Here is a 22875-nt window from a genome sequence, read left to right as displayed (position 1 = left end):
GTCTAAGGTGCTTCATGAAATGTTTCTTAAAAGGTATGTTCATTAAATTTCAACATTTTGTTAATGTGTTTGTTCTTCGTTAGACCAAAACAAAGTAAATGCATGTTATTTTGCTTATTTAGAGCAGAATATGGTATAATTTTAATGGTCCGGCCCACTTGACATCTACCGTGGCCATATGTGGCCCACAATGTGAAATAAGTTTGACACCCCTGGTCTATACTGTACTGCAAATGTAGTGCATGTGCTATGTGATTGACTGGCGACCAGTGCAGCGTGGACCTTGCCTCTCACTGAAGGCTGGCTTGGATAAGCTCCAGCTCACCTGTGACCTTGATTAGGACAAGCACTACAGAAAATAGATGCCTGGATATTATTGTGAGACCCAAGCGAGAGAAAAGTGTCTTCTCAAGCAACAGAGTCACTCAGGGAGTCTGAAAAAAAAGTGGTTTGATTAAATTCACTTAGCATTAAAATAACTTCAACATTTGCTATAATTTACAGAGTGACTGATGGCGTAGTGTTACACCCGTCTGACTTGTGTGCGGGCAGCATGGGTTTAGTTCCCAGTTAGCGATGATGCATATGGTTGTTCATGTCTAATTGTGCATTGGGACTGACTGACAACCTATTTAGGTTTCCAGCTACCTTTTTCCTGAATTTAGCTGGGATAGGCTCCAGCACCCCGCAATCCTTAACAGATTAAGCGGTGTTCAAAATGGATGGCTGGATGAGGTTGCAAAACAATAGCAACGAGGTTGCTTTTGTTGATCTGAAAAATGTCAGCTGCTCTGCCCAAGACCTGCTAAATCCAGTTCATGTGGTCTCTTTGGAATGTGCTACCCTACCAAGTTTTTTGTCCTGGACCCCACGCTGGAACTGTACCAAAACATCCATCACGATCATCATGATTAAGTCAGTGCAAAAGGTGTGTGGATGGAAGAATAATAAGGGTTAAAGATTTAGGGTTCTGTATGCAATAAATTCTAACACTAAAATATGTGACTAAAGTTGGTGATATATTTCTAGCCATCCCTCCATTTTCCAATCCGCTTATCCTCACAAGGGTCACATGTGTGCTGGAGCCTACCTCAGCTGTCTTTGGGCAGTAGGCGAGTACACCCTGAAGTGGTTGCCAGCCAGTCGCAGGGCACACATCGACAAGCAACCATTTGCGCTCACAATCACAACCAGGGATAATTTAGAGTGTTCCATTAACCTGCCATGCAGGTTTTTGAAATGCGGAACGAAATTGGAGTACCCGGAAAAAACCCACGCAGGCACGTGGGGAACATGCAAACTCCACATAGGAAGGCCGGACCCGTAATTGAACCCTGCACCTGTGCACTGACATGCTAACCAGTTGACCATGCCGCCCAGTGATACATGATCTTTGCAAAAGTTTTCTGTTGTTCCAAGTTGAGGATCAAGATAATTGTCAGGGATTAGGCCATGACTGTTCTCCACCATTATTTTTAATTTGTCGTGAATTGCAGCCCAGGATCTCACAATATTTGTCCACAGTTAAATTTCGATATATCCATCCATCAATCCATTTTGTAATCCATTTATCCTCATGACAAACAAACATTCGTGCTCACAATTGCACTCAGAGACAATTTAGAGTGTTGTATTAACCTGCTGTACATGTTTTTGGAATGTGGGAGGAAACCGGAGTACCCGGAGAAAACCCACGCAGGCAATATACAATCTCCACACAGGAAGGCCGGAGCCACAAAGTCAAACCCTGCATCTCTGCAATGTGAGGCCAATGTCGACCACTGGGCCGTCCTCTCACCGCTACCTCTTGCTTCATTCCTTAGATTAACATTAGTGTGATCCCCTACCCTACACAATGTTAAACTCACAACTGATTTGAGGTTTAAGGTCTGCATTACAATACTTGCCTAACCCAAGTTAGTCACGTCTGACGTACAGGACTGCATTCTAAAAACTGACCTGGACATGGGCTGACTTCTGTTGCTTCTATTTGATATCCTTAAATCATGGCTGTGTATAGGACTGCCTAGTTCTTCATATCCTGTCTGAATTAGGGCAATAACCTTTAATTATCTTGTAGAACCAGTTCTATCTACAGTATTATAGTATGTCAGCGCCGGTGTAGAAATGGAGTGTAAGGAATATTGCTCTGGGGTATGTTCGTCCTGGTTTCATGACATCAACAATGTGATTGCAGATGTGGAATTTCCCTTCAGTCAGGGGAATGGAACTCCGTGTTCTCCAGAGCTTTATCCTGCCTGTTTTAGATTTTTCTCGACTTCAACACACATGATTCCAATGATCAGCTCATCAGTAAGCTCTGTAGAAGCCTGAAAAAAATCATGATCAATTGAATCAGGTGTGTTGGAGTAGGGAGGGATCCAAAACAGGCAGGACATGGTTCTCAAGGACATGGTTCTCTACACTTGATCAAATTTTTAATTTGAACTCCGTGTTCTCCAGCGCTTTATCCTGCCTGGATTAATTTGATCAAGTGTAGGCAAAATATGGTAGTAAAGGCAGAGAACAAGTGTGGCAAGAAAGATGCTTCATAAAATAAATGACAATGGAAAGCTCTTTAACTTTTGTACACATTCCAACTTAATTCTTGTGAGAATATTTTGACAACTTGAATGCATGGTATACAAAGCTATTTCTAAAACAAGTGCTTCTCTGGAGTAACTTTATTGTTTCAAAATGCCGGTACTTGGCTTAGACGCTCTTTCTTTCTCAGCACACATTTCATTCACTCATTTCTTTCAGTCTACAGACCCTTTGTGATGTAGTCCAGAATGGGTACACTCAATTCAGCCTATTCAGGGACAAATTGGAGTGAAAAGAGTGAAAAGTGGGCTTGGTATAACATACTTTTAAGCATTACGCTTGAATATTTTGGAAATGGAACTTGGAAAACTTTTGCAGTCTCAGGTTGAATGGGGTTCACGTGTAAAAGTGCTCATGGGAGAAAGGCCATAATCACATAACACAATCACAAAGGGTACAGTCACACCAAGAAGTTAGAATTCTGGAGTAAAGTATTTTTTAATATTGAACAAATCACTCTTCTTTTATTTACGTATGGTTTAGAATCACTGAACTAATCCCCCCACAAACCAACTCACAATGTGATGTGTAATGATGAAGACTGTGATAGACGTGGAAGTAGCAGTGGCCTCTGCAGTGTTGGATGTCATTGTGTGTTGGGGAGGAGGCCTCACGTACAGAGCAAGGATTAGACTTAACCAAGTGCTGAAGAAAGCTGTGTCTGTCCTTGGCTGCCAAATGGACTCCACTGAGGAGGGAGCAGACAGAAAGATGTTAGCCAAGTTGACATTCATCGTGGACAGCCCTTCCCACCTCCTGCACTACCAGACTTTTACACCGTTGATACAGAACAGCAATAAGAGCAATAACAACTATGATAAAGCGCAAATATACATGCACAAAAAGGAGAAAAAAATGCCTCGTGAGGATAAGCGGATTCGAAAATTATTTTGATAATGTTTGATCGTTTCATAAGAGTGTATTAGTTTTTCTTGCTGTAAGCAATGAATTCTCCCTCTATGTGGCATCAATAAGGTCTTCGCGTCTCCTATTCTAGAAGCTAAGCACGACCAGCACCTTTTAAAAAGTCCAAGCTGCTCACGTTTTTTTTTTCCCTTTGGTCAAGCTTCAAAAGGTTTAAAGTGATCTGTGTACACACATATGTACCGAATCTATGCAGCCTGCAGGCGAACAGTGCTATTTATGTGCTTGAACCAATGTTCTCTCTAATGTTCTATGAGAGAGTGAGAGCAGGTTTGAATTCAGTCACCTGTGAGTATTGAGGACAAATTTAATGACGATTTGTTTGTTGCATTAGAACCACTGAGAGGGGAAATATATGCTTGTCATATGCGGAGGAATTAGCAAGAAAACATGTTTTGGGGTACTGGCACCATAGGTGTATATATATATTGTAATGGCACAGCATATTTGAAACTGTGTGACCTGCGGTATGTGAGTAGGTTATTTATTCCAGTTGGTCCCAGTGCTGGGGGAGAGTTGAAGGGGGCACTGTATTTGGAATCGGACAGCCTCCAGGTTCTGGTTGATGTCAGACTGACGATACCTTTGCTCCCCAGGTAACTAAAACCAGACCGTTGTTTGTTTACATTTGAACACTGTGTCTGTCTGGTCATTTGAACTGCTGTTTTGTGACTTCATGGACATTGCACCACTGCCTGTCTTTCCACATTCTGATGATACAAAAAATTCAACGAATCACACATTTTCTTAAATGATACTGTATATCACACCTAGTGAGAGGAAAAAGCTCACAAAATGCCTCTTGTTTTGAAACATGTACAATCAGAAAAGCCAAATAATTACCAGAAAAATGTTTTAAAAAAAAGTTGTACAGGTAGTCACATTAATGGTTTTCATCTTGGTGGTTGTTTTTCCACAAGCATTTTTTTTTTTTTAATCCAGCCAGCAACAACCTGGATTTTAAACAAGCGATAAACCGATATGCTTTATTTCAGGGCTGATACTGATACGGATTATTAGGAGGCCGATAATCGATATTTGAAGTAAATATTCATTTCAAGAAAAAAGGGGGAGAATAGTCAACATTTTGAAAAATAAAAATTATTTAACACGACGTTCTTTAAATACTTTTAATGAGATAGCCTTTGTGATTTGCAACATGTTAAAGGTTTTTTTTATTGCTTAGAAAATGGGGAAAAAAAACAAAGTGCAGAGAGCTCCCAGGCATTTCTTATAATGTTAAATGAAAACATAAACAATTAAATATCTCCAACAACAGAAAATAAAGCTTTCCAAAAATCCAATAGAACTGAGATGCCAATCTTTCACTCTGCTTATTTTGAAAGTCCAAAACCCAAAAAGTGCAACCACTGTGGAGCTACTGGCGAGAGATATGAACGTCGTATCAACACAGTTGTGTCTTCTCTGGATTGCTTTTTATGGATGTTCTGTCATTCTTGTGTATCCCCCTGCCACATACTGTCTTCTACTCTCATCAGTCCAAAATGTGAGTGAGGGACTAAATTAATAATTGCCCAACAGACATGAGACAAAACTAAGCTACAATTGACACATTCCACATAGTGGCGCGGTAGACATACAGGTGTGATTTCATTTGTTCGTTTTTGAGCTGGCCAAAGAAACATCAAATTTTTCGATGAAACCAAACAGTGGCGAAATACATTTATAACAAACAAACAGAAAAAGGATCATGGCCAAAAAGCCACCTATATGTACACCAGAAGCAACAAAACAAGGTCTATATGAGCCTCATGTATGATTCTTACTACCGGTATTTATTTTTGCAATATGAATAAAGGATGAATGGAACATTGAGAATTGTTTCCCCATTCTTTAACGCAGGTGACATATGGAGGATTAAGGAAAAATATAATGTTCCGAGAACATCATGATCTAGGACGTGCTTTGATTCACTCACGTTAGTTACAGTATGCGACACAAAGGAGACAAGAGTCTTTTTTTTCTAGCTCAGTTATTTCTATTGAAGAATGGATATCTACATATCGCCTGTCACACATTGATTGTGGTGCAATTGTTTCATTGCCTTCATGTTCTTCAGGCAATGTCTACAATATCATTGATCTAATGCAATCCGACCTCATGTGTCTATTATCTCTGTAGCTTGGGTCGGGTCCCTCGCCATGGGGATGATATTCTTCTGTTCACCGGTGGTCAGCATGTTCACGGACCACTTTGGCTGTCGGAAAACTGCTGTCAGTGGGGCGCTCCTGGCTTTCATTGGATTGCTCAGTACATCCTTTGCAAAGTAAGATGTATTTGTTCCCCATTCATTAAAGTAGTGCAGATAACAGGGTCTCATGAGTATGACGTTTTGGGCCGAAATGTATCCTAATGCATCGTTTACTAGACCAATCAAAAATGAATTCTTCAATGTTGGACCCTAATGAACAGAAATCTAATTTAATTTGCAAAAGGTCATATGTTTAGCTGTTGAGCCAATCTCTTCTGAACCAGCCATTTCCTGTTCCTTGAGGGGTTGCTTTCTATAACTTTGAAACCCCCTGCTCTAAAACACTCAGAAATGCATGGTGCCTGAGGGATCCATTCCAATGCATGAAATTGAAACATAGTGACTGCTAGCATGGATTGCAGGATAAGAAATTATCATTTAAAAAAATGTTTTCACTGCACGCTGATGCATTCAGGCATTTATAAATTTCATGGTAAGTGCCTCTGGCTCATCAGATTAGATTATTGTATACTCCAGCAATGCAAAACAAGCACATTCTGTTGATTTGAAACCTTCTAACAATGGGCTCGTTAGCATAATAAAATACATTTTTTGAAAAACAATTTTGAAAATACATGACATTTTCAAAATGATAAATGCTATTGTTTTCTTTTTTGTTTTGTTTTGTTTTGTTTTTGCAAATATTCTTTCATGTTCATTTTGAAACTCCAATAAGCTGGGACAAGGGCAACAAAAGAAAAGTTGAGGGATGTTTAAAAACAAAACAAACAAAAATGGGGGGAACATTCTAACATTCCACAGGTGAAGAGGTTAATTGGAAACAAGTGAATGTCATGATTAGGTGTAAAAGGAGTATCATCGAAAGACTCAGTTGTTTACAAGCTAGGATGGGGTGAGGTTTACGTCTTTGTGAACAACTGCCTGCGCAAATAGTCCAACAGTTTAAGAGTAACCTTTCTCCATATACAATTGCAAGGAATTTGGGAGTTCCACATTTGACATTCCATGATATCATAAAATACAGTTCTGAAGAAATCGCTTGACAGCGAGGTCAAAAAGCAATGTTGAATGCTTGAATGTTTGTCATTTTGAAATGTTTATGTGCTAACGTAAGTGTTTAGCTCCAACCAATAGTTTTAGTATCCATGTTGCACAATGATTTAAAATAACCTTTAACAATATGTTCCCATCAAAAAAAAATGGTAGATGAGTGATTTAATTATTCTATGATGCCACCCAATTAATTTGCCTTTGTTTGTTTGTTCTATTCTAGCTCCTTGAGCCTCCGCTATTTTACTTATGGCATACTGTTTGGCTGCGGATCCTCCTTCGCTTTCCAACCCTCTTTGGTCATCCTCGGCCACTACTTTCGCCGGCGCCTGGGCTTTGCCAACGGCGTGGTGACGGCAGGTGCCAGCCTCTTCTCCATGGGTCTCCCGGTTTTGCTGAACAAAGTAGTGGAGCCGCTGGGACTCAGCAGAACCTTCCAGATCCTCAGCCTCTTCATGCTTGTGCAAGCCTTGCTGGCATTAACATTCAAGCCGTTGCTACCAGCTGGACTTTGCATGGGACCGACGGGCCCCGCTGAGTCTCAAAAACAGGCAGGGGTGACTCCTCAAAGTGGGAACTGGTGGCATAAGGCGTTGTTATGGGTCAGAAAGTACTTCAACCTGCGAGTCTTTCACATCCTCACTTACCGTGTGTGGGCATTTGGAGTTGCTACAGCAGTATTGGGCTACTTTGTGCCTTATGTCCATCTGGTAAGAACATTATGCTCTCGTTCTATTGCATGCTATATTTATTTATACCTGTCTCAAAATCAGGACCAAAAAAAATATTCAGCCTGTTCCTTATTGATTACGTTTTTCCATACCATAGAGATTAAACATATTTCCATGTCGAACTTAAATACCATCCGCTAAGCAACGCATGCCGTATCGTTCTTTATCAGTATGGAATGTGATGGGGTTTAATTGTAATTTCTTTTGGCCTTGCGACCAGAATGTGTGCCAGTAAGGATCAGACATGTTCCCGTCTGTCGGCTTATACTTCACAAAGTTTGCAAGAAGTGCTGTTATAACTTTTCATCTGCTGTTACGGTAACAATGAAAGCGTAGTATTTCAATATCCACTTGCAGTGCACTGATTTCAATTTCTGTTTCGATCTACAAAACGGAAGTAAATATTGAGGATGCAACATAAAACCGCCGTGCAAAGCTGTGAAGTTGACACTGCCGTATCCAGATATAGGACATTCATGCTCTGGCCTCCCTCTGCCAGAACTGTTGTTTCAGGTCCAGGCCCAAGTGTAAACACAGCACCGGCCTTTGTAATGACTTGACCACTTCAGGAAGACTCTCCTGTATGGCCCCTCTGTGTCCTGAACCATGCCTGTTCAATGGCCATTCATGCATACCAAAACCGTTCAAAGTAGAGCAAATAGTTCAGCATGTTCAGGAAAGACATCAGAGGGTGGTTTTGTGTTAGGGCTTCGGGGGAGTGGCCTGCTTCTTAACCATAAAAAAATATTCACATATATTCCTGCTATACCGTTCCAACAGTTAATGTTTGAGATTTATGGTGGGACACTTGACCAAGTGCACAATCCACTTGTTTAAGTATGGACCAAAACATGTGAGGATGTTTCCCCAGAAGGTTGTATGTATGACATTGTGACGGTCATCCTGTTTTTGTGTGACAGATGCACTTTGTCGAGGAGCAGTTCAAGGGCACCGAGAAGGAATGGGTACTCCTTGTGTGCATTGGAGCGTCATCAGGGGTGGGGCGTCTCACTTTTGGCAAAGTTGGAGACCTTATTCCAGGTCTAAAGAAAATCTACATGCAGGTCAGGAAATGAACGATAGCGGAGATTTTGACTCCATTGTCTCAAACTTGAACGTTTTGTTGAAACTTAAACCATCACAGCTTAATCCGTGATTATATCTCATTTGGTGGGATGTTTATTTACTTTTTCTTTGCAGAAAAAAAACCACAATCCGTATAGCTTTTTACATTTCAAATATCTATTTTACCATGTATGAAAATGCTATATAGTGGCCTTATGTGGGTAAGACGATCAAGCCGAAGGTGGCGGGAGTGCTCAAGGAGAAGAACACACGGCATCTTTTTGGGGTGTTTGCACAGTACGCTAAAATGCACACCTATCTTTAGCATTCGGATCACATTGTGGTCATTAGCGGCCATGCATTTTCACTTTTGTCTCCATTTTTACAGTCTCTTTTTCTGAACTTAATACATTGCCAAGGTAATACGTAATCACCCTTTATATTGCGAGGATCATGAGAACACAGTGTGCTGCATTTCTAAAACTGCACATTACATCGGTAACTTCAAATTAACTATTAACTTCATTTGTAACTGCTTATTGAACTGAGCCCTTGGCATCGACAAAGTACACTGAAGCAAAGTTCATTCAGTGGGAGTTTAAATACCGGTAGTTTGGCTGCAAATCATTCCTAATTTGCATTCACACAAGAGTCCAAGAATGAAAAACTGCTGGATATTGTTCGGGGTGAGTCACGACTAAGAGAGTAGAAAAGAAAGAGCCCAGCCGAATCGAGTGGGTTTGAGGTGAACTGCACTGTCTCTCTCGTGTACTTGGAGTTTCAAATTACAACACTTTGTTCCTGTCCTCAAATGTGCCTTACTTATTGTTACCAAGAGATGTTTTCAATTTCTGCTGACGGTGTTCTTATGTGTTCACCTTAAATTAGCGACCAAGACATTTAAGTGAACACGTTACATCCTCGCTAGTCTGTAGCCCTGTGCAGAAAGACCACTCTTAATTTAACACACAAAATGAGACATTTTTGAGGGCACAATGTGCAAACACACACAAGGCTTTCTTGATACTTGAGTCTTTCAGATGCTGCATCCCTCTGTCAACTGAAATTCTGACTTGCTCGTGTGTCATGCCAGAAGACAAACAAGCATATTAATGCCTGTAATGCAACCATGCAGCTGTGCAATAATGGAACCTTAAAGGTCAAAAACCATATGTTGCATAGGATGCTGGTAGACCTTGGAAAAAATCCCTCTATGAAGTGATGAAAGTATACGTTTCAGTGTCTCATTTGTGTGGCCGTCATAAACCTTCAACTGTACAAGCGTTGTTTTAAGCCTTAGCTGCCTTACAATTGTAATATGAGAGTAAACCCTGTAAATAACAACTGCAGTGGTGCCTTGAGATTCGTGTTTTTTTCGAGATGCATGCTGTCATTCGGCAGATTTTCTGCTTTGACTTGCGAGCGCAAACTTGAAATTTGAGTGATGTATAGTGGCGGTGAACTCAATTCAACTAACTTCCCAATAAGCAGCAGTTTGGCAAAAATGGAACGATTCATCAAAAGAGGCTTTAAGATGTTTAATGCTGCTCCCAGTTGAAGTTTACGGTCAAATGAAACATAAGACAAAATTAATTTCACATTGGATTGGCTGGCAACAGATTCAGGGTGTCCCCCTCCTACTGCCCGAAGACTGCTGGGATAGGCTCCAGCACCCCCCGCGACCCTAGTGAGGATGAAGCGGTTCGGAAGATGAATGAATGAATGAATAATTTCACATTGTGTATTTAATGAAAAAAAAATCTCAGCTTCAGAATAATCTGCCAAGCTTAATGCTAACAAACAAGGAAAAGTGCCATTGGCATGTTCATGGTTAACACTGATAGGCATGATTTAAGGCACAACAGATATTTGAACACAAACGGTGGAGTAACAAACCTAGAGAGATAATATAGAATTACTTACACACATATATTTTTCATCCTCTACGAAACATGATTGAAATTACAGAATTTACCGAATCATTGATAGTAGCAATAGAAGTACTACTGTCTTGATTTGTTTTCATGACTGGATTATATTGCCCTCCGGTGGCCAAAGGCAGTTGCACCAGAAGGAACAACACAATGAATTTGATTGCTGCATTAAATCATGGTGCTGAAACGGTTTAATTATTTACATTCTATTTGATTGTTTTGACTCTATTTTTAGAATGCTATTATATTTTTTTCCTTATTAAAACACATAATTCTAACTTTTATTTATTTATTTTTTGGGGAGGGGGAAGCTGGACTGGATTAATAGCATTTCCCTTCATTTCATTGGGGAAAGATAATACTGTATGACATACGCCTGTTTTGAGTTATGGGCATGGCACCACTGTACTGTATATACAACTAACATAAACACAGCCCAAGGCGCAAGATATCACATTTTCTATCACCCTATCCTGAATACTAAACGAATAAACGAAACAGGTAAATACTCAGAATCCAAATAAAAATACCAAGCATTTTTGTCTTGCAGCGTGGAAAAGTGTTTAGAATTCAAACCGATAGACGGAAATATCGCACATGCTCAGAAAGCGGATCTCAAACCTGCACCAATCCACCAATTTACATTGAGACATATAGACGTGCACAAACAATGTCACGCAATATGGTCATAAACTAATCTAAGAACAATGTAACATGTTTCTGCTTTCTTTTATAGGTGGCATCCTTCATAGCCCTGGGACTCATGTCCATTATGATCCCTCAGTGTTCTCTCTTTGAGGAACTTATAGTCGTATGTGCATTCCTGGGACTGTGTGACGGATGCTTCCTCACCATGATGGCTCCCATTGCATTTGAGCTGGTTGGGCCCATGCAAGCATCACAGGCCATAGGATACCTGCTTGGCCTCATGTCTCTTCCAATGACTGCAGGTCCACCCATTGCAGGTGAACAACTAGATTTTTTTTCAACTTGTTTTATCAGCGCTGTCATGCTGAAGTTTGTTATGCACAGAGAGTTGATCAATATGAGCAAAGTAAAAGACTTGACAAAGACTGACACGTGTGTGTGTGTGTGTGTGTGTGTGTGTGTGTGTGTGTGTGTGTGGGAGACAGGGGGGGGTGGTAGAAGTACAGTTGTACATTGATCAAGAGCGGGAAGGTATGGGATGGCAGCCAACTATGTAGTATCTTGAGGTTTTGTCATGAGGCTAAAGAAGCATATTAGACTCACTGTGCTCAGCTAATTCCTCAGATCCCCAACCTCCTCCAAGCAAATCTCCTCTCCTGTTCGTGCCATTACAGCCGTCTAATAAGAGCAACAAGTACAAAATATTTGTTAATTGGCTCAGGCGTGGTCTTTCCTAGGACTTTTTTTTAAACACTTTCTTTTGATTTGATTTGACACAGTAGCTGTGCGTGACGTTTTCAAACTTTTTACACAAAGTACCACCCCAAAAATATTTTGCGCTCCAATTACCACCACGATGACGAGCATTAAAATGCAGAAGCATTGCAGGTATGAGTTTTCATTAAAAATTACAGGTAATCCATTTTTTCCCAACCAAAGTATTTCATGTTATTGTAAGGAAAGACACTGCCCTATTCCGCGGTTTGAAAGATAACATTACTCCGAGTGGGTTTCAAACCTTTTAGAAGACTTTAAAACAATGTCACTTCATCATGAATTATTTTATATTTTTATTTATAACATTTAAACAAGCTGTATATGCATGGCTGCAAGTAAAAAATATTACCACATCCAAAACTTCGATGCCTGCTTTCTGAAAACAAAACACAGGTGAAGAGAAGCCTTTTTCACCAAGACATCTTGAAACCGAGTCCGATGAATATTGTACACTTCATTCGACCATCGGTCGCACATGACTAAAATGTTAAACTGACATACTATTTGATTATGTTTAAGGAAAAGGGAGACATTTTTTTCAGTTAGCCAAAATCACTTATAAATAATAGGTAAATACAAAATAGGTACTTTTTTTCTCAGTGTGTAGCGTTTTGATTGTTTTAGCTCATCCTGTTTTCATAAAAGAAAATCTGCCGGATTGTGCCTCAGTGCTGTTTGTTTTGTTTGTGGTGCCACGGTGGCTGAAATGAAAGAATACAGGAAAACATAAATAGACACGATGAAACTAAACACCTCGACCAAAGTACAAGGACATGTACCTGTATTTGTAAAGCAGAAGCTCCAGGTAAGTAGAGGATATGAAAATGACTCTAGTTTTTACAGAAGACTATGTTCAAACAAGAAAAATCTACAGCTGGTAAGGTGAGTCATTCAGGATTCGGCACATGTCAGTGAGGTTCCATAACATGAGTCGTGAAGTCCATAAGGGCCAAAGGCTTCAATTGCTGCCAGTTCAAGTCTTTTCTGGTGAGGTTTGCTCTGAATTTATACACATGTGCGATCACTCTGAGGCGAGAGATGGCGATGCTGAAGAAATGTAATGAACAGATGTGTTTAGCTGTGTGATGAAGTCTGACAGGGCAGATAAGATAAGATAAGAAAACCTTTATTAGTCTCGCAATGGAGAAATTCCCAATTCACAGCAGCAAAGTTAGGAAAGGAAGAAGTAGAACAACAAAATATAGGAGCTGCTGGAAAGGCAGCCACTCCCGCGGCGCCACTTTGAAGTCAAAATAACAAAAATAACACAACACAACACATAGGACACAGACAGTCATGCAATCTTCACCACTTTTCTGCATACACTTTGTTGTCTGAAGCAGTTATAGATGAAAGAGGAGAGGATCAAAGTGTCCTTTAAACAGTGGATCAGAGACGTCATGCTGAAAATGTGCACACGTCTGCTACAAGCTAAGTTTTGAAAGCAAACACGAAGCTACACGAAATGTGCACAATTGCAATTTTTCTATCAGTATTGAGCTTAGCCTGTGACTTCTGTTCCAGGTTTTCATTTTGGCCCACTGTGAATTTGGATTCGACACCCCGAATCAATGTTTTAGGTCATTCTAAAGGTGTTTTTAAAGCATTTATGGACAAGCTGATTTGCACTCAAGTCACGCTGGAACAAAAAATAAAATGTCTTTGGAAAACTTAAGAATTCAATTGTGTCAATACAGAACTTAGAAGACATTGCTGTGTCTGAATGATGCTGTACACACGTAGACTGATTTGAGCAACAAGTCGGATGGACTTGGCAGCAAAAGTCTTCCGCTCCGACTTTACAAACTGGTTCAAATCACATGCTGCGGTGTTGAACTCGTTGACCTCCCTCCGCTGCAGTATCTGCCATGAATTCACGTGACAGTGACAGAGGAGGTGTCGAACAGCTGAAGCGCAGCTGTAAAACTTGCCCGACTGGCAAGAGCAAGTTAGAATGGGCCGAGAATATTTCACCCATTTAAGTAAGTTGATGGACTTATTTTTTCATTTTATTTTTTTACAGGTCGACACATGAAGTAAAATAAGTCAATAACCGCACATCACATAGAAAGCATGTGCTTTTAAAATGAGATTGGCCTTTCCTTTTAACTTGAACTATGATGTAGTATCAGTTGTCAAGGTAACGCGCCTCGCCACGCAACAACAGTCGCCATGCAACAACAGTCTGTTTGGATTCACTCTTTCAATTTAAAGATCTGAGCAGCATCAAGATATGTTTTAAACATTTGTCGAGGTGTACAATATTTTTTCAACCCAATTTAAAAGTAATGCCTGTATTTGTAAACTTGGATTGTTTTAATCTATTGAAAGATGTGATGGGCTGTGCATTTGTTTGCTGGGGTCTTTCTTATCAATGCTGCCTATGCACAAAACGGGGTCTGAGAGATGCATACGGAACTGCCTGTGCAAAGTGTGTAATTTATTAATAAAAAAAACTTGAACTTGGAAGAAAAGCGCGGCCAGATCAATTCTGCATATGTGTGTGGAGGAGGAGGTGGCTGGCCAGCTTTTATCGAGCAACTCTCCTGCATTTACCACTTGCAACTCTATACGAATGAACAAAGGACACAAAACCACTTTTCTTTTATCATCGCTTTTGCACTCGTTATATTTGGTTGTCAATAAAAGATTGAGCAGTGCTTCGATTTCTGGATTCTCAACCGTCAATGTCGCTGGTAATGACAAGATGCCACACACAAATAAATTTAAAAAAACGTCCCTAAATACATCTAATGGGGAAAAAATTAGTTGCTTAATTTGGACATGTAAAACCATGATGAATTAATTTTCTACTGTTCTCATTGAAAATATTTCAATATGTTAGTTAAACACAGTTTTAGTCATGTGCAACTGATCTACATTTCCGAATGAAGTAAATCCAATGGATTTCTTTTTTTCAGTGTAGCCTACAAATATAGCCGATTGTGCTGCTGTGCAGCATGTTCAGCCTCAGCGCGGTTACAAACCCAATTGGGTCGGCAACTTTTTATTTTTTCCCTCCTTAAATAGATTTTACTGTAAGGCATGCCACACCACTTCATTACGTTTTAACTATGTACAACCACTGTTGACACATTCCGTAAATTGAACAGCCTAATTTTCTCAGAGGAGCAACATTTGCGTTCCCAAGTTGTGTACCTCTGTATGAGTGCACAGCTGTGCCTGCCATTGCACCGCTGCAGTTGAATGTAGTTATTTATTTATTTGTGTGTGAGACTTTCTTTTCTCCTTCTGTCCTGCCTGTTGTGTTTTGTTTTTTGTTTTTTTGTGCGATGCCAATTTAGGCCACCAAATATTCCCTTGCTTGTTTCCACCGCGGTGATCAACACTCACCTTTGACAAAGTGCTGGCAAGCATGGCTCTTTCATTTTCATGTCCTGCCTATTGCATTGACCAAATATGGATCGAGTTGGCCATGTCGCGAGTGGTATGTGTGGTTTACAAGTTCACTGACTTATCATGGGAAAATGTGGTACAGGTGGGTGTATACATACGCACGGTTTGATATGTAGGATTTTATTTTTTTGGACGTTACTTTTGGATTTTGTGTGTACATACTCTTTTAGTTTGAATTCTATGCACTCTTTAAGTGAGACCCCTGGTTCTTAACATTGGTCAAATTAAATTAGAAGATGAAGCACAAATAAGATGAAATCTGATTGGGAAAACAAAAATCAAACAACCACAAGGAAAACATTAAGAAGTTCATTAACCGGGAATTCCCTAATTAAACACATCCAATCAATTCTCTCTCCACTTCACAGGTCTGCTGCATGACTACTTTGAGGACTACAAAGTAGCCTTTTCTGTAGCTGGTGTGCCCCCCATAATCGGTGGGGTGATGCTGTTCTTTGTTCCCCTGATACACCGCCGACTGGAGCGTGGCAGCACGCCCGCAGCGCCAGAAGAGATGACCACTCGCATGTTACCCAGTGCCCAACCGACACCAAAGAGCTGTTCCAATGGAGACATGCTGCCCGGCTACACTGATGCTGAGACCCATATCTGACTTATATCGGTACCTTAGAATACTTTTATTCATGACATGTACAAAGATTTTCCCATTTGTTCTCTCTAAGGACAATTTCTCATCCTTAGATTTCCCTTCTCCTGATTGCACTGGTGGGACTGTCCTGTTGCCTGACCATTAATTCCGCCCTCCTCCTTGAACCTTGCTTGGTGGTTTCTTAAGAGAAACAGAATTTGAAGCCGGATTAGGGATGATAAGAAGGCTCGCCGCTAAACAAGTTAAGGAGATGAAGCAAAACACAGTCTGAGAAGGCAGCAAAATATCCTCCAAGAGGAATGAAATGATTTTTAAAAAATATAATTGGGATGCATCTCAAAACTTGAGTTAATATTTTGCTTTCATTTTGAAGTCCAAATAGAATGTATTTTAATGATACAAATGTGAAGTGGACCCGATCATATTTGCAGTTTGCCACCCGAGGACTGATCTCAAAATTTGTGGAACCCCAAATAGTGTGTGTGTGTAGATATATATATATATATATATATATCTACATTCTATATATATGTAAACCAGACCTTGTTTTTCATGAAAAACACTTATTGGCAGTATATCCCTGTTTATTTAATCATTTGGGGGGGGGGGGTTGGTTCATGCAGTTATAATGGCCGCCAATTCTACGCTGATTTTCGATGTTTGTGGTGGGGCTTGGTCCTTAAAGCTTACGAACAGCGAGGGTCCGCTGCTTTTTCACTTCATAAAAATAAATAAATAAAAGAAATCCTTTTACGGTGTACTTACTTATCAGTAAGTGTGATTGATCCCATTACCTTTAAAATGGTCGAAATGTACTCTCAATGGTATATTGGCTTCCACTCGTGATAGCATGTACTGTATTATGTTGCTAATATCACTGGAGGGAAAAACCATAATGAGCCACACCTCAACTGAAACACATACTTGCCGCATTAACGACTTTACCAGGCAGCTTCATAGGAGACAGAAGTGCAACTGAGGAAGTGTTTCCTTCGCGCGCACAAGGAAAATGTTCTTCATATCCTCCTGACTACCGGGGAAAAAAATGTTGTCCAATCACATTTATTTTGAAATTCCCCAATCTATGTGAAGTAAATTGGACTACTCCAAAAGAAATTTTTGAAATCCCACTAGATTTTTTAAACAGGCTCCAATACACTTAAAACAACTCAAACAACACTTTAACGTGTTCATAAGAGTCTTATAATTAAAATGCCAACAGCATTTCAAGACAAAATGTGTTTGGTAAAAAGTATTACTTTTCCTCTTCCCATAAAAAGTGCTTGCACTGAGGGAAGCCATTTTCTTACTTTTTCTAACCCCTACAAATTTGGTATCATTGGAAAGCACTAAATGTCCTCTTTAGAGTAACAAAAGGAGTTAATGTGATTGGATGCACTGGGTGGGAGATATTTAGGTTCACAAATGTCCTCTACAGAGGACAAATTTGAACTACTGGTAGTCAGGAGGATATTGCGTTTAACGATGGGTGCTTGATAGATAACACGAAGCCGGGTCACTGAAATTCCATGCTGTGCTTCGAATTTGGATTTAGTTTCCAAATGCTCCAGATCGTACACTTTTTGTTTTCAGATTTGGGGGCAGAGATTTCTAAATCATGAGACAATCCGTGGCTTTCATCATTGAGTACTTTTTTCCCCTGTGGTTTGTCACTACAGTATATTGTATCAAGGTCGGGCCATCTTAACGATACAATTTTTTTCCACATTTAAATTTAAAAGCCTCTTGGAACGTTTCCCTTGCAGGGGGAATTTCTTCTTTCTTCCCCTCTACCATTCTCTTCAACAGTGAATTTGAACTGGGTCATCTGATGAGAAGGAAAGCTTTAATCTTCCTTCTTTTGTCTTATTTGCTAATCCTTTCATTCCTTCTTTTATCCACCTTCTTCTTAAGCCCCTTGAGCCTTCATGTGAATTATGGGCATGGTTTCCAGTATGACTAGGAACTGTCGTTTTGTTTACATAGTAACTGGTTGCCAGAGTACACTTTCGATCACAGTTAGAAACTTAAACAAATAGGGAATGACAGTTGTCGCAACTGAGTCCTGCTTCCTTCTACTGTTGATGGCGAGTTTGTTTGTTTGTTTATTGAACATATAAAACACAATCCAACAACAAATTGACAAAAGTGAAGGCAAGCAAAAATTGTAAAAAGGAAAGGAAAAAAAATCCAGTCATCATCACAATTCTATGTTCAAAGGAGTAGGAAGAAGTAAGAAACTTATCTAGTCCTACCCCTTCATGTTAATGAGCTATCTCAAAAGCTCTGAGTCGTATCATTACTGATAAAGTTGGCCGCGTTTTGTCAAGTGGTTGGACACCGACTGTGTGGACATAGACTGTGTCACATAGTCTTACTTCCCTTCAAGCAGATGTAGGACCCCTTAATCTTATATCAGTACTACAACTTCCCATTACACGGTAACCGCATCACCTATCGTATGTGCTCCAAAAAACCCAGTACATAATAACAACAAAAGCATTACATGCAGATTCATATTAAAATACTGAATCGCTTAACAATTTGCTTGTGCTGAAATTATTGAAATTTGAAGTGAATACGGAACAGCAACAGGAGAAGCTTCCCTGGTGGTTGTCGTAATGCGAGCATAGAGTTTGATGCGCGTGCTGCTCTGTGTGCTTTCGGTCCACAAAACGAAAGGAGCACACAAAGAATGTTTTGGCGAGACCCCCCCCCCCCCCCCCACCACAAAAAATAGATTTTTTTTTTTTTTTGCCTAATTCTTTGTTCCTCATCTCCCCTTGTACCCCGTGAAAACTAAACTCATTCTCACATCATTCTCTCCTCACCTGGGGAGGAAGTTCAAAACTTTGCTCTTTCTCGCCACAGATTAAATGCTACAGGGTCTTATGATCGATCCAACGAAAGCCGCTGTAGCAAATGACTATTACTTCTGGTGTCTTACAGGAACTCACACCCATAATGGTTTCTACACCAGAGCCCTGAGAAATAAAGTGGATTACCTTTTCTCAGACATTTTTTTTCTTTATCTATAGATTATTGTCATAACAACACTCATTTCTGATGATACCTAACCGGTAAAGGAGACACAAGTGCTGAACCTCAAATGATTGTGGTGATTACACAATAGATAGATGGACTAAGCTAACGTTACAATCATTTTCTTACGAAATAAACCATGTGACGAAACAATCAAACTAGTTCTAGCTAGCCACATAAGCTAGCTTGTCCTTAAATAGAACGACCAAAATGTACGGTTTTCACCGTAATTCAATTTTAATTCATGATGAATAATTTGCTTAATATTATTCCTCAAACATTCACAAATTACATATTTTTGTAAACAGCTGAAGTGAGATTCACAGTACATTCACCGGTATGTGCTCTAACAGGTAGACTAAATCATCGGGCGAACCAAAATATGCGTTTAAGCATAAAAAACACAGGCAGCCAGATTATGTTATATTATTTTCACATCCCATTTGACAAAACATTCATTGATTACATTAAAATGTACAGGCTGCATGAGATTTTCATGCACCAGGCATACACTGTAAACTCGTTCTAGCTTGCCGTACAAGCTAGCTCGTCCTCTAAATAAAGCAAAGTAAACAGGTTCTGCTGCATATCCTGGAATTAGTCAGTGACAAATGTTCATTTTTTTTTTTTTTTGCTGTCATTATTTGCTTATTAACAGATAAGATTTTTGTAGAAGACGACTGTTAGTCTACTACAATGAATAGAACAGTCAGCAGGAAGGTCTTTGTAGACTCAGATCTCAGTTTTCATTTCATTTTTAGTATTGTTGCTGTGAATAGTATCCAGTTGGAAGCTGCAATTTCCTGAAAAGTCACTTTTTTTTTCTTTTTGGGGATAGTGGAGCAAGTAATACAAGTACACTTGACTCAGTAACCTCAATTCAAAACGAATCTACCTTTTCAAACCGGTCAGCTCAGGTTCACTTCATACCAATTCCAACTTCAATACCTGCTTACGGTACTTAATTCGTCAAAACATAGCCTTCTCTTTCTCAACCGAGATTAAAAATACATATTATCATCGTTACTTGGCTAGTTGTGTGTGTGTGTTTTTTTTTAAACTTTACTGATAATAGATGGATGAATTTTCACGTTGTGAAAACTGAATCGTGAGCTACATGTACAGTGGAACCACCAAATTAGAACACGCTAAAAGTGGAACAATGTGGATTTCAACCCAAATTATTCCTCAAGTCAGGCAAAACCTGGTTCAAATCCTTAAAATGTGTGACATCCCACGCAACCTCAGCCAATGCTTGAGTGATGTCAATGATGGAAAGTGTGATGATCCCCATAGAACGGGGCAGGTCTGGCTGCTCTTTACAATATGAGCAATACAGTTTTTACAAGGCTTTATCTTTCCCAGCATATAAAGCATTTAAACAACATCGGGTGTCAGTATCACTGTAGGAACACTTTGCTCTTCCCTCTAATATTATGCTTCTGTTACGGTTCTTTAAAGTGTAAGCAGTATTACTTAACACAGTGGTGCCTTGAGATAAGAGTTTAATTCATTCCACATAAACGCTCGTAATTCAAAATGCGTGCCTGTCATGTCAGCTTTTTCCCCATTGATATGAATGGTAATGCCATTTATCCTTACAGCCTATGCCAAAAAAATCCTACAAATATTGTTGTCATGCGCTTTTACAAAAAAAGGAAAATAGTACTCCATAATATTGTGCTTAAAATAAACATTCATTGGAGTGCCGGGTTACAACACTTGTGTCTCAAAGTTTTGTTCGCTTGCATTCAAAACTCAAAAAAACTCGCTAAGTCGGGTCACCCGTATCTCAAGGCATTGCTGTATTAGTTATGCAGTATTTAGGGCCCGAGCAGTGCCAGCTGCGGAGCTCCTATTGTATTTGTACAGATAATTTATTTGTTATTGTTTTCAAAGCTTAACTTTTTCCACTTGTATGACGTATAGGAATGTTACTTAAATGACTGCTTGTACAGTTTAGCAAGGTTCTTTGATGGTTTTGGCCTGCCTATTGAACAGCTACACGGAACAGATTGTGGCGGCTCTTTGGTGGTTCCACTGTACCAAACAATATTGTCGTATTAAATGAAAGTAAGGAGAAACAAAAGCAAACACACAGAATGAAACCAAGAATAATAACCGCTTTTGGTTTCTGGCTCGCCATCTACTGAGCTGGTGATTTATTGTCTCGAGCTTGTGATCTATTTCTGTGATTCCTTCACTTACTAAAACCATGGCAAGTTAAATGGTTAACTTTAGCCAACGCGTGTCATATTTTATTCTGAACACTACTGTTAATTTAATTAGACATTTTTGTAGTTCATTTCTGAAAGTCATGCGCTTAATTAAAATGTTGTCCTTATCCGTTGGTGCTTGCGACGCTCAGATCAGGTGCATTCATCCAAGCTGGCTGTGCAAAGGACAAAGTTATTGTTAAACTTGTCCTGGTCATGAATAAATGAAGCCGAGCTACGATTTCGGGCTTTTTTTTTATTTTTATATAATGACTTGTGCAGTCAATATGTTGAGTTACATTTCATTGAACAGTTGCTGACATTCACACCTCTCACAAAACAAATCAGTCACTCTCACCTCGTTTGACTCTTTTGGAACTAACATAGGAAATAATGATTTAAAAAAAAGAAAAGAACTAGTTCGTGTAGAAAAATGTGTTATTCTCCTCTGAAAATGTGCCATTTTTTTTCCTAATCTACTGACCTCAATCTTTTGCCTACTCTTGTACTGCTTGTTTGCGAACAATAGACCACCAATATGTCAAGCAGGCGCTTAAAGTCTATATGTTATTCATATGAAGCCGAGCCATGACTTTGCCAAAATCTTTCCAACGGCACCTCATTCACACTGCCAGGGTGTGATCCCAGCACGAATATTTTGCCAGAGCCACAATCACAAAAAAATCCCCCAAACAATTTTTGGTGAATGTTTTTTTTTTCTCCCTATATCGAAGCAACGTGCCGTATAGCTCTTTGCTCCGTGTTCGACAAACCTGGTGGGCTTATTGATGCATATTTGTCATTTTAACGGATGTAACTGTTATAATTTCAAGCCTTTTACTGTATTGGTGGTCTTTTCTCTGTGCCCTATGTCTTTACTTATTGTTGACACACGCGTGGCTCTGTGATAACCTCCAGAGAGGTTGCTGTAGTAAACCATGATTGCCTCTCTTTACAGCTGTTTGCATATACCTATATCCTTGCTTTGCAGGCACCTTTTTATATGACCATTTAAAAAGAAACAAATAAATAGAGCCAGTTGACTAAATGTTACTAAAACTGAGATTCATCAAGCTGCTAGAAAATCTGTTGGGGTCAACATAATCTGTGTTACAGGCATTTTTTTTCTATTGAAACAACATTAAAGACCTAATATGAACAGAATGTTCGCTGTCATTATTTTTTCGTCCCGAGTTGTTTCTCTTTTGTGTGAAATTCTACGGCAGGGGTGCCCAACCTTTTTTTGACCACAGATCTACTTTTTGATCAACCAACCTCCCGCGATCGACCCGTTACCGTACATGCGCACATATGAACACACTTCCACACACATGCCCTGAGGAGCAATCGCTATAATGGCCAATAAAATGAACGAAACACAAAAATGAAGTGGACACAATAGTTTGTGAGTTTGTGAAAAGCAAATCACTGCCTACCCGAGTAGAGACCTGACGCGTAGGCATGGCACACACTTTTGCAGCGTGTTAACGATCGTAGCTCACGTGTACCGTTTTAAAACCCGGCACTCCGGATTCCCAATCTTTGCCAGTGCCCTCTGTGAATTGTACATGAAACAAAATCTAAATGAGAATAATCATAGCAATAAAAGATAGAGCGCAACATC

The 22875-nt window shown here is 39.7% G+C and overlaps 1 protein-coding gene across 1 annotated transcript in view; it reads left to right on the top strand.

Annotated features, from left to right (window-relative positions):
* The window catches only part of slc16a2 (solute carrier family 16 member 2), a 28087-nt gene extending 5672 nt beyond the window's left edge, over nt 1-22415 (top strand). Inside the window, exons 2-7 of the mRNA XM_086137066.1 lie at nt 5671-5815; nt 7035-7521; nt 8463-8606; nt 11278-11506; nt 15752-16005; nt 16086-22415. Of these exons, the coding sequence (XP_085993192.1) occupies nt 5671-5815; nt 7035-7521; nt 8463-8606; nt 11278-11506; nt 15752-15996 (1250 nt within the window). The 3' untranslated portion in view covers nt 15997-16005; nt 16086-22415. The remainder of the gene's footprint in view (nt 1-5670; nt 5816-7034; nt 7522-8462; nt 8607-11277; nt 11507-15751; nt 16006-16085) is intronic.
* The last annotated feature ends 460 nt before the right edge of the window (nt 22416-22875 follow it).

Source organism: Hippocampus guttulatus, chromosome 2 (assembly GCF_054856545.1).
Source record: "Hippocampus guttulatus isolate MCC_2025c chromosome 2, RoL_Hgut_1.0, whole genome shotgun sequence".
Classification (NCBI taxonomy): domain Eukaryota; kingdom Metazoa; phylum Chordata; class Actinopteri; order Syngnathiformes; family Syngnathidae; genus Hippocampus; species Hippocampus guttulatus.
Note: the sequence above shows the minus strand (reverse complement) of the source record. Positions and strands in the feature narration are given on the sequence as shown.